The 13,128-nt window shown below is 39.2% G+C and overlaps 1 protein-coding gene across 1 annotated transcript; it reads left to right on the top strand.

Moving 5' to 3' along the window:
- Positions 1 to 2,136: 2,136 nt before the first annotated feature.
- Positions 2,137 to 12,682, top strand: LOC128468384 (M-phase inducer phosphatase 1-like). The gene is made up of 12 exons (XM_053450079.1): positions 2,137 to 2,404; positions 3,153 to 3,268; positions 3,981 to 4,032; positions 5,107 to 5,140; positions 5,931 to 5,996; positions 6,643 to 6,798; positions 7,551 to 7,622; positions 7,883 to 7,945; positions 9,148 to 9,246; positions 9,832 to 9,956; positions 10,779 to 10,890; positions 12,418 to 12,682. Exons 1-12 carry the CDS (start codon positions 2,220 to 2,222, stop codon positions 12,610 to 12,612), a joined length of 1,275 nt encoding a protein of 424 aa, XP_053306054.1. The 5' UTR covers positions 2,137 to 2,219; the 3' UTR covers positions 12,613 to 12,682.
- The last annotated feature ends 446 nt before the right edge of the window (positions 12,683 to 13,128 follow it).

The following is a 13,128-nucleotide window of genomic DNA, read 5'->3' as shown; positions in this document are numbered from 1 at the left end:
TGAAATTGTGTGTGTGTTTGCGTGCGGATGTGTAATTGAGCAGTGACACTGTATGGACTGGATAAGTGTATGGTGAACAGTGTCCTGCGGGAACCTAACCCCTATTTCTCAAAAGGATCAATGGTTCCTTATTCATGATTTCTGTAATCAGGGGGTCTTCAAGAAGCCTAATCGCTGTGAATAGTGAGGACCGAGTGCAAACCTTCACAGGTTTTATCTGGGTTTTACTTCCTATAAACATCTCTAGACAGACAGCTAAGGAAGCCCATGTATCCTTGCGGAGCCCAGAGCAAGAAGAATTTGAGGGGCCTCTGCGGCAGGTAGACCTCATAGTCATACTCTACCTCACGCTATCCCTCACTTGTGTAGTAAGAAGCGGCAATTTAACTATAATGAAGGACTAAAAGTCTTATAGGAAGAACCCAGTCACCAAAACAGGCTTTTCTTTTCAATGCAGGGTCATCTACAACCAAAATGTTTGTTTGGATTTTCTGACCAATGGAAGACCTTACCATCATACCAGTAATTACTTTAAAGACTTTTCGTATGGGAGGACGTGAAGACTAAAGTGGATCTTCCCTCAGGGAGATCCTAGAAGATCCAGCCGCCCAAAGCCTTCTGCCTAGGTGGGAAGGAAGGGGCTGCATATCCCTTTGGGGAGTGCAGCCCCAGAAGACGAAGATTGGGGACTCGGTTCCACTGTGGCTTCCACAGTTTTGGATCACCGATCACCTTCTTCACTTATTAGATGGTAGTAGAAGACAGAACATGACCTCTGGCTCTCAAAAATCGAATAATTACTTTGATATCAGCCAGCCTGCATTGTGTGTTACAGACAGACCCATATACTCTGCTGAGAAGGAATGGGAAGGGCTGCACTCAAGCAGGGGCCCAGATCAGTAATATCTTAAAAAATAAGAATACATTGATATCAATGCCTTGATCCCAACTTCATCCGTTATTATTATTTATTGATTCATATTGCGCCATCATATTCCTCAGCGCTGTGCAATATGCATAATGTTACTGCCAAACTGCTCAGAAAATAGATTTCCTATGCTGGATTTACTAAAAACAGTTTAAAATATATCTGAATATATTGAATTATTAATGATAATATTCACTTGTTTTCTGTGCACTAGCATGTGCTGTAGAGGTGGACAAATGTTACTGTTAAAGTTGATGTCATCTGAATAAACATTACACCTCTGACCTCACGGACTCATTTCTCCTCCCCTCCGCTTCTTTCATCCTATTCTCTCCTTATCCCTTCCTCTGTTTGTTTTTTATTTGCTTTCTTTGACCTCCTTTTCAATGTAAGCACTTTATCTGATGGTGCTGATAATGTTATTTTATCTGATAATGTTTTTATTATTATTATTTTTTTTATCGATTTATAGATGTAGGTGAGGGGGGACCTGCTTGCAATCTTGAAGTCTATTTAGTCTTATTGTTTCCCTGCTTATTATTAATACAATAGTTTATTCAAAAAATGTTATTTAAAAAGTTGCCTGGATGGGAGTTACACATAAGAACAAGTCTGCGTCACATTTTCTTTTAACAAATATATATAGTTGTACCGTGTTAGCTGTAGATAGAAAAAGAGCAATTTTGGTAAAAGACAATTCCTTTATTATTAACTGAAATATAATAGATTGCAAGCTTTTAAGACTATCTCTTTCTTTTCTACGGGTAGAAGATGCCTGAAAGATAGACCTTGGTGGTCTCAAAAGCTTGCAATCTATTACCCTTCAGTTAGCCAATAAATATATTTTACCAATAAAAATAAAATCACTTGGTCCTTTTGTCCAGACTTTTATTAGAGCGATACCTTTATACGTAACACAAATACCCTGAAAAAGAACAATACGGTATACATGGTAGTGATCACACGTAGCTGAGTGTACCGTTATCGCTTACTCAGCTGAGTACACCTCCCCCCAAACAGGATCAACAGGAAACCTTGGCATCAGAAGCTGCTTTGCATGGATCCCGACAACTAATCATCTGTTCCCAGCTCAGCTTGTTGTAGAAACCATTACCAAGGGACAGAGATCAGGGGCTGTCAGAGAGGGAGCTTTGAATAAGTAGGCAGCCGCAGATCAAAGTCTTGTTTATTAGAGAGCACGTCTTAACACGAGCGCCCGGCATAGTTGGAAATACACTATGTTTACTTTTTAATTTATATATATATATGCAGAAAGGGAATTGTTATTGCGATGTCTCATGTTCCAGACGACGTGAAGCCCGATGAAGTGAATCTCTTAGATTTGCTTAGCTGTAGAATTGAACCGGGCAGCTCAGACAGCAGCTTGGATGAAGAACTGACATTCTCTCCGGATTTGGGATTGTCGCCCGTCATCTGTTTGCCTGGTAAAATGGGGCGTCAGACTGGCGCATACAGGTAAAGCTAATATAAATAATACTTTTAGTGTGTGTAGGGGAGGCTTGGTGGGATGGGGGATATCAAGCCTTGTTAAGTGGTCCATAATACATTTGACAGACAATAATCTCAGTCCTTTCCGATGTACGCTCACAATTTGTGACTGCACACCCTCTTGCCTTTGTATCTTGCATCCCACCCCATATATATATACATATATATATATATATATATCATGCTTGTGAATCGCAGTTGTGTGGTGTTCCATGAACCCACTTTAACATAATGTAATAATTCTTATGAACTTCCAAATGTTAAATCCTAAACGTGGTGTCGGTTTCATGTTTCTGTTCAAAGGTGACGTATCAGCTGAAATATATGAAAATTATTGCATTGTAGTAAATAATTTTTTGTATTTATCAAATAGTTAATAGTTCACTCATTGTAGCAGCTGTTTACATGCGGACCAAAGAACAGCCTTAAGATCACTATTTTCCTAAACCTGACATTGATTCCACATACATGTCTTCTTCTGGTGGATGTATGCACCCTACTCGCTTAAATGGCTTGCCTGCCTCTGAAATGCACCACGACAAAAACACTGATGACAAATGTATGACGTGCTGACGTGTTACATCATGGTAATATTTTACACGCTCATTGTAAAGCTTTGTAGTGAGTATATCATGTACCGTAGATCGTTACTATGGAATGTTTAATGAACTTGCATGCTGTTACCCCAATAAGCATCCGGTACCCTTTGTTACAGGTTATCTGGCATCTCTCCAAGACGAAGGCTGAAGCTGTCCCCTGAGTCCCAGAGTCCAAGCCCCACGGAATCATCTAATTTGCCTCATACTACCATGGAGACAGCAACTCTTACAGGTCTGGACAAAGCCCCGTTCAATCGACGCATGCCCATTACCTCTATTACAACAGACACAGGGTTTCTCATTAATACAGCACAGCCAGATACTCCTGGGATAATATTAGAGACGCCAAGAGATTTTGGCACTTTACCCAAGAACTTTGATCGTTTGCAGTCACGGGGTTGCACTGTATATCCGCTGCTGCTGCTAAAGGGTTAAAGGCTTAATAAATTTCTTAAACATTTGTCTATTTAACAGTAATTATTGTTACGAGCAACATATTGGGGTGACTCACAATGTTCTATAACAGTTCTGAACCAGCACTTTCTATTACATAAATGCTATGGAAATGTTACCTTTTTTCCTATGTAAAGTAATTCATTAATTTACAGATTCTACGTTCTCATTTAATATCTGCTTATTTCAAAGGGGGAAATGCTAGAACAAGAAGTCATGATCTAAAATCGGAGGGTCGGGGGGTTAGATACAATGTAAAAGAGCTTTACCTTATTGAAAGGGTGGTAGGTAAGGGGAACAGCTTCCCAGCATTAATGGTAAGGAAAGTTAAACACTTAAGGGATAGGCAAATGGCTATCCTGAATATATGATGACACCAAGGACTGGTAAACGTCTAAGACAAGACAAGTGTTTACTCTTCAGTTTAAATGCAGGAAACTGTAGAATTAGGATTTACGAAAAACCTTATAATTTCATTTGTGTAATTGCAGGTATCCCTAATGAGAAAACTCCCAAGCTGAATTCTCATATCTCCAGAATAAGGTACTTTTTATGCTGAATTACTCAGATTTACTGCTGAAAAGTAGATTTAAAGGGAGTCCTACGTGGAAAAAAATATGTTTTCTTTCATCCGGTACATTAATCTGTAACATCATTTATTGTCGCAGTAATGTGAATAGGCTGAGTGCAAATCATTTTCTAATTCTTTAAACTGGTTATGAAGCCAAGCAATGTCCAACCTGCTTATATATAAGCTTATATTATATGTACTGTTAAAAATAGATATATTCACAGACATAGTGTCTCCACTCATATTTACTTAAAGATTATTGCCTAACTAAAATCGTGCTGCAACTGAAAAGAGCATCCATCGCCAGATTTATTCACGCTTATACACATGGATTTACTATGGCAACCACCACATAATAAAGGGATAAATTGCAGGCTCAGGGGTATAACAATCATGGTCACAGGTGTCGCAGTGGCGCCTGGTCCCGTCCCCTTCTAAAACCTGCCAGCTATGGCCAACACTAGCAGCTAGGGCCACGGATATTGTAGAGATTATCCAATCAAAACACAGGCAAGCTGTTTGGAGGCTAAGATGGCACAGGCAAGCTGTTTGGGGGCTAAGACAGCATAGACAAGTTGTCTGGGGACAAAGTGTTTTGGGACAATATTGGAATTAAATCTGGCATTAGAAACATAATTACACTGATTCTAAATAACAAAATCCTGCCGCGAAATCAGTTGACGTCAAATCTTTGTCCAATTACTATTTTGTAAGGGCACAATTTATTCTATCTGGTATACATGGCAAGGACACTGATTGGTTGAAATGTTTGGTTGCCATAGCCGCAAAAGAAGCTTCTTAAATTTTCTGTGTTGTTTTTTTTCTTGCGTTATAAAAAAATATAATATACATTTGTATGTCAAGTCTACGCTAAAGAATAAATAAGACACATTTACATTCTATAAGGTTTACATTGTGTTGTTCTGTAGAACAGTAAATATATTACTGCTAAAAGTAATACATAAAGTAATGTACTGCACAATATGGTATCTCTTTCGGGTTACTTTTCACTAATTCTAACAAAACCACACATTTCTCCCCTGTAGGGACTCTTCTTTTGAAGCAAGGGACTGGAAGCCAGTAAGTGTTTCTGTTTTATGCCTTTTAGATGCAAACATGGGCAGATATATCTGTTAGATAAAATACAGTTCATGGAAAAATGATTATTTTACTTTCAGCATTAAACGCAGTGTGGTGTCTATTAATGTAGTTAACACGGAAAAAAAAAAACAAATTTTATTTCATTTTACAGTAATAAATATCAATTATCTAGGATTTATCATTGTTGTCAGTCATGTGATATTTTGGGTGACTTTCCCTGTTCAAACACCACACTGAGCTGATGCTTTATGGCAATTCTGATATAATTTCATTCATAGACTTTTATGAGTCAGAATGTCCTGCTAAGGGATCAAGACTAAGTCATTCTATTAAAAGGAGTCAGGGTGTATGTCTATTAGATCGGGCCAAGAAAACACAGCACATTTCGTCCACGTCCCTGGTTCCACCTCTTTTGCACGTTCACAGTTGTTAGCAGTCCAGAGACAGCTGGGACTGTGTGGTAGGGACTGTTCTGATGAATCTGTGACTGTTGGTATTATTATCTGCAGGGCCCATATTCTGGTTAAAAGAAGTCATAATATGTGCGTAATTTGTACAGGTTAAATTGTGAGATATTATTGGGATTGCAAATCAAATTTGATTATTAAATCACTCTAAGGAAGATCACCCCATCTGATCACCCTGCCAGCCCTGCCACGTACATCATACGTGGTATATCTCAGGTAACCTACAGAACTGAAATTATATATATATATATTCTTCGGCTGTTTTTCCAGCACGTAACTGTTTGTTATATTTGTTTTTAAAGAAAAAACCTGCAAGAAGAGCTAAAGAAAGAGACAGTGAAAATGCCCCTCATCCATACTCAACTAAGGTAAAAGGAAACGCTGAAATCCAGTATCTGAGCATGAAAACATATTAAATATGGTTAAGAATAACATGGGAAATAGCAGTTAGGGTCACCGGGTATCTCTGCGATCACCCAGCCCTGTGCGTGTATGAGAGCAAAGTCCCGGCACTGAAATAAGCAGGGCATAGTGGTATCTTAGCTCCTTCTCATCCATTTTCCCCTTACTTTTTGCCGTAATTAACCATTTGCTGCACCAGGTTAACGGTTTGCTCATGATCTGCCTATTCCTTGCGTAGACAATCTTTGATTGTTTAAGACTGTGATGAGTTTCTGTACTGCATGCCTAAGAAGTATGTCCAACTATCGATTTGCACAAGACAGTATTTAAGTGGGGGGGTTGATCTATACATTATGCTACCCTCCTACAGATCATCGGGAAGATAGAATTGTATCCATGAACATCTGAGTTCTACATCATATATGATGCATACGTCGGGATTAAAAAAAAACTCACAAAAACAGCATTGGCTAAAACATGTTTTCAGCACTATCCAACCTGCCCACTATTTCATGTTCTACTTTGAAACCATGTTAAAAAAGGATATAACTTAAGCAGTCTGTTGGTGGACAAATAATCCTCCCCTATTTACATATCTCTTTTATTTTCAAGAAAAAATCTCGCGTGAAGCTTGCAGAACTGTTCCAGAGTCCGGATTGCGTTACAGGACCAAAGATCCAGTGGTCAGAAAGAGATACCGGGTCCGGTACCAAGGAGGTTAAAGTCGAACATCCTGGAAACAGGGTTGACCCAGAGCCCAGGCTTTCTGTAAGTAAATACTATACGGTATGAGATCCCTTCTTGTTATGGATGACCGACTATCATCACCCCTCCATAACCAATGCCAACGTGTCCCAAGGGCACCTCAAGATCTATCCGTATAAATGAACCATTGGTTGTAACAATTTCCTTTGTTATAATCACCGGGAGAATACTGTGTTTGCTTAGTTTTGAAATTAAATTGCATTGAATAATGATCATTACGATGTACGCGCCAATATCTTTAGAAGAAAGCAGGTCAAGCCATCAGCCGCAAATAAGGTCAATGTTTATACTCACAAAAAGATGACCAAAATGGTAAAAGTGTTATGTACTCAGTGGGGGGGGTGCTGGATGGAGAGATGTGAAGTTTCTCTACAAACATATGTAGATAATAATAATAATAATAATAGAGCTTAATTAAGATGTTACCAGGCGCAACCCTGCAGTGGTTTCTTTGACCACAGGTAGCTCCCATTAGCTCTCATGCTCCTACTAGATTGAAAGCTTTGCAGCCCATCATAATACAGCAGAGGAGATTCTAATAAACAGTTCTTCAGATATTGTGGAACTACAAGTCTCATTGCTGTCATCAAGAATCTGGAAATGAGAGCTCTAATGGCTAGCTGAGTATCATGAGAGTTTCTTCAGCTGGAGGGCTACTTGTTGGATTTCTCATAAGCCACAAATGTTCCTTTGAACGTGAATAAATATTGCATACCCAAGACAAATAAATAATCTCTCGCTTCTCCTTGTTGCAGATGAGCGCCAACAGTCCCAAATGTAACATCGCGGACAGTGAAGATGATGAACTGATCGGAGATTTTACTAAAGTAACTTGCTTCTCTGGCACTTAAAAAAAGCAAGTCTCTGTCTTTATATGTTAAATAGAGACGGTTTTATTTTAGTTTTCCCCATTCCATTGTGATTAGGCTGGGGTTGTAGTGAAAAACAGCTGTAAGGTTGAAGGGTTGCCCTTCCAGAAGTCTTATCTCTATCTAATGCCCCTTTGAATACTAGGCATACTAGGATACTAGGATCTCACACAACTGTTCTAAATCCCTTAAATTCACCTTTTTCCCCTTGTTTATAGAAATATTGTTTACCAATTGAACAAGGGAAACACCAGGACCTTAAGTATATAAGCTGTGCAACTGTAAGTAATATCTGACATTTTACCCTAACCCTTTAGCTTTTATAGAAATTGTTTTTTTCATTGAGGATTGGAAAAGTCTTGTGTAACAAAACCACTTTGGCAGAAATCGCTCTAACAAATGTTAATGAGGTTTTTCCCAGTTCTGCTATATTATAATTAACATAAATAATGACTATTTTGTCAATTTGTACGAATGTCTGAAAACGAGGAAGGACCCCCAATGCAAAAAAAAACAAAAATCAAGCAAAGAGCTTTGAATTTCCGTTTGCATTTCATTGTTTTTTTCACTCTTACTGTCCCTCACGCTCTCTCAATGTCTCTCTACCGTCTCTGCAGTCTGCTTCCATGCACGTCCTTTTACACATCTCCATGCACATCCTTTTACACATCTCCGCAGTACGAGAGAGTGTGAGAGATAGTAAGCAAGAGTGTGTGAGAGTGAATGAGGTGAGTGTGTGAGAGTGAATGAGGTGTGTGAGAGTGCATGAGTGACAATGAATTTAGTTTCAAGAAAACTGAATGGACCAAACACGAAAAAAAAAAAATAATTTATTTGAATTGTTTTTGGTCCATGTGCACAAGTCTGATAAATATGCAGCTACAGTCACCGTGAGTTAATGCCTGGAGAAGACACGGCTCTAATGTCTACTAGAGATGCAATCCCAAAAGTGAGAATGTTAATTTAGGAGGCTAACACACCTATAGCTCTCTTATCTATGGAAAAGGCCATTAGTTAATTCATTACAATGGACAAATATCAGTCGTAGTAAATTAGAAAAAAAATCCTCACCTTTTCTGTCCTCATACGATCTGTATGCTAGAGATTTCTTGCACTGTACAGATTTTTGGCATCCTGATGACAACTTCTAGGCACAAGGATCATGATTCCATGAATGACTTTCACTTACCAATTTGTGCAGATCCTTCTTTAATTTCATATTAGTAGATGAATCAATAACTCTTTAAATAAGCAATAACGTATTTATTACGGTAACTCTCACACTGGAATTTCGTTGTTGGACTCTCAGAAAGAACAGGTTGCTTAACATACCCAAAAAGTGACCGAAATACCCCATTAATGTGTTCCAGTCAAATGGTTGCATCAGGGAAGATAATGTAGTTGTTCTCTGTTTTCGTTGTAAGATTCACACTTTAATAATTCTTTTTTTCCCATCACTTGACTTCTGTTGCTTTATCTCCAGCTAGCAAAGCTGCTCACAGGGGAATATAACGACGTGACGCAGCAGTACTGTGTGGTGGACTGTCGATATCCTTATGAATTCTCTGGAGGACACATAAAGGTATATTAGTTACATGATACCATGTGCAATATGACGAGGGCTACAAAAACGGTAAGGGGTTTTCAGGAAGAAAAATATAAAAAAAGACTTAGGGATCTCAATATATATATATATTAGGGAAAGAAGAGAGAGGAGATGCAATAGAAACATTAAAATACTTAAAGGGTTTTAACAAAGTACAGAAGTGAAGCTTATTTGAAAGAAAGAGGAACGTTAGAACAAAAGGTCATAATCTAAAACCTTCACAGAGAGGGTGGTGGATAAATGGGACAGCCTCCCGGCAGAAGAGGTAGATGCTAATACAATGAAGGAATATATATATCGCAGCCAGAAATACCCAGGTTTCCTAAAATGCGTTTATTCATGTAACAGTGAGTTGAAATAGAGAAAGGCACACTGCAGCCATCATACGCTCTTTAATATGCACCGGTTGGCCCCTACGAGCTCACTGGGCCCTAGGCAGGCTCCTGGGGTTCCTAGTGCATGATCTAGCTCTGAACAAGACTGCAAGGGCTGAAAACATCCCACAAAATGTATTTATTTCATCCTCTAATACTAATTTTGCAAACTCTCTCTTTGTTGAAGGGCTCCAAGAATTTGTACAGAGAAGAGCAGATATCGGACCATTTTATGAAGAACTCGTCTTTTTCCCAAAGCAGGAACCTCCTAATCTTTCACTGTGAATTTTCTTCCGAGAGAGCACCCAAGCTGTGCGTACCAACTAATATACTTTGCTGTTTGTATTAGTTTCATAGTCATAAATACAAAAGAATATCTTATAAGGTTCCTTCGTAGGCACATTCTTTTAGGGGGGATTCTGCAAAACGGACCACACAATGGTTTAAAGGGACCCCACTGCTATCATATGCATAGAGTGAAATGAATTAAGACCCCCAGATGATGTCATGTATACTGGGTGTTTCCCGAGTTTAATCATGACCATTATTTTTTGTAATATTTCAGAGAACAATAATTGGCTGTTTATAGGGGAACTGATGCTCATAAAAATAAAAGCTTGAAGCTATAAAACTTGAAGTAGACAGTTTAAAGGGGTTTAATATATTCACTAAGGAGGGAGTTGCACTTTCATCTCAATGACCTCACTTTATATTAGAAAGGGCGAAACCCATAGAGCTTCTGCTTGTAAATATCTTGTTTGGCCCTATACAACGCATATTTAAGTCAGGTTTCTTGAGACGCACGTCACTGATTGAACTATGCATTATGACGGGTCCGCGCAGCTCTCCTACATGTCAGTTTTCCAGGCATGGCTCTTTATAATCCATCGTGACTTTGAGGAGTTGAAACCACAGCTCTCCTGCAAACTCCAATTACAATACGGGATTTCTGTAGGGATTAGATTTAGGTCACCCAAGACATCCTTTGTCTTAATATCTGGACTGCTGCCATAAAGTGATAATAATATTCACACACCAATCAAATAGTTTGACCTAAAAAGTAACACAATAATACAACTTGAAAGTCTTCCGTATAATCAGATTTCTTTTTCCATTTTACTTGTTTTGTTGCAGGTGTCGAGCATTACGAAACCTGGACAGAAATGCGAACGTGTATCCGCAATTATACTATCCTGAGCTTTATATCTTAAAGGGAGGATATAAGGAATTTTACGAAAATTTTAAGGTACGCATGGATGGAAAGTGATCATAATACACATTTTGTTACAGAAATACACTTATGTTGTAGACTTTGCCAGCCTTCCTATCAACAAGTGACATACTGTATGTATCAAGTAAAGGACTATTTGAGAAGCCAGACAATTTTCTTCTATGCAGCTTATCCATTCAGGTCATACCTCCTGTAGAACCCCCCCCCCAAAAAAAACAGGGGGGGGGTTCTTAATTGAAAATATGACTGCTATTAGACCCGTTGTTGTAGAAGCCGTTCTCTGTGGGTTGTTGATAGGACTCCCTATTAAGATTCCTATTAAATGGGAATGAACAAAAGACTTGGTAACCAACCAACAAAGCCTGTATACAGAAGAACGCCACACTAATGCCAACTGTGCTAAGCCTCTCTGGTGAGCAGTGTCATGAAAATGCTAATTAGAGGCATGATAGGGCCTGCCTACTGGAGAATTTCATAGAAATATTAATTGGAGAAAAAAAAATCCTTATTCTGCATGATGACACACAAATGAAAATTAGAGACAGCAGAAAGCTTTTACAGCAAGCCATGCCATCTACAGACAACACGCCACACAAATGCACAAATGCCAAATGGAGACAACACAAAACGTCTCTGTGGAGTCACATGACTGCGCATACCTGGGCTACCAGGAGTACTCCCTCTTCTGGGGGAGTGGCTTTATGAAAGGGTGTGGCTAGTTGCTCCTAGGGGCAGGGCTAGCCCCCCAAATGCTCTTAGTGCGTGAGGAGAGGGAGGAAAGTAGGCAGAAACACCACTTCCCTACCCAGATAGAGAACAAACTGACCTGGACACCAAGGGAACCAGGTCTTCACCCTGAGACTCCAAGTCAAACCAGAGTTCCCAGCTTTCTAATGCAGTCATTTGAACACAAGTTACATAAAAAAGATTTTCTGTCTAATATGCTAGAACTGCTTACAATAGGGGTTACATATGTCACGTAGCCAGATGCAGCATGTGCCAATGTTTTTATTATAGCTGAAAAGGCAGTGGGATGATTGGAGAGACCAAATTGTCATCAGACTGAAAGTCATCAGTGCTCTCCTGCAACCAGGAGAAGTAGAAAAGCAGCAACGGTTAGTGGGAAAGAAAAGTTGGGAATGGGCCCCTAGGCACAAACATATATATATATATATATATATATATATATATATATATATATATATGCACACACACAGATCTTAGCTGTGTTTGGACTGATGGTTATTGGCATACTTAGGAACTCTCTGGGATTGACCCAGTGTCTCCTGGGCATGGGAACAGCATTTGCCCATGCCCACATGAAACCCTCTGGGGCTAGAACTGCTTATATGTGTGGCTAGCCCCACCCCACATATAGCTAGCCCTTCCCCATGCACACCACGCAAGACCACTCTGCCAGAACAGGGTGAGCTCTAGGTACCCCCCCCCAAGCTCCCAGGTATGGTTATTAATGGCACTACTTACATTCTTATTTATCTTGTGCTGATGCTAACGTGAAACTCCTTTTCTTTTTTTCCCCAGTCTCTTTGTGAACCACAAGGTTACGTGAATATGCTTCACAGAGACTTCCGTGACCACCTACGACAACATCAGCGAAAGAAAAAAATGCCTGTAGTGCACGGGGTCCGGAAAGAGCTCTTTAAGTCGCTATCGCCTAATACTATCAGCAATCCGGTCAAAACACAGACATCCCAAATAGATTCTATCCGAAACTGATGATGGGACCCTTAGGATGGGCAAAGATTTCACTGCGGGACAAGATGACAGAAAACCAGGACTGTCCGATGTGCGGCCCTCTAGCTACCCTGCTTAGACCACAACTCTAATGTTTTCTTTTTTGCTGACTCCCCATTACAATAGCAACTGGTACCAGTAAAGCTATGCCATGCAACCACCTTCATCACGAACAGTAGCACCAAACCACGGGAATTGCCAATGAAAATGAACATATTTTCTTAGATATTTGTTTTATATCTTATTTATGTTTTTAACTTATTTTTTTATACAGTAACTGTAATGGTAAACAATAACTCATATAATAAATTGAGTATAATTATTTGTATGTATTGTTTCCGGAGCTTTATTAGTGAATAAACAATTGTAAATTTAAAAAAAATGTGTTGCGATGGGCACACTCCTACAATTGGCCATCACTGTACCCCAAAAAAGGCTACAATTTTTCAGAAATTGTAATTTGCCCGGCATTGCCAAATGCTTTCCAAAACAGCTGTA

Source organism: Spea bombifrons, chromosome 11 (genome assembly GCF_027358695.1).
Source record: "Spea bombifrons isolate aSpeBom1 chromosome 11, aSpeBom1.2.pri, whole genome shotgun sequence".
In the NCBI taxonomy this organism is placed as follows: Eukaryota; Metazoa; Chordata; class Amphibia; order Anura; family Pelobatidae; genus Spea; species Spea bombifrons.
This window is presented reverse-complemented; position numbering and strand designations above follow the sequence as displayed.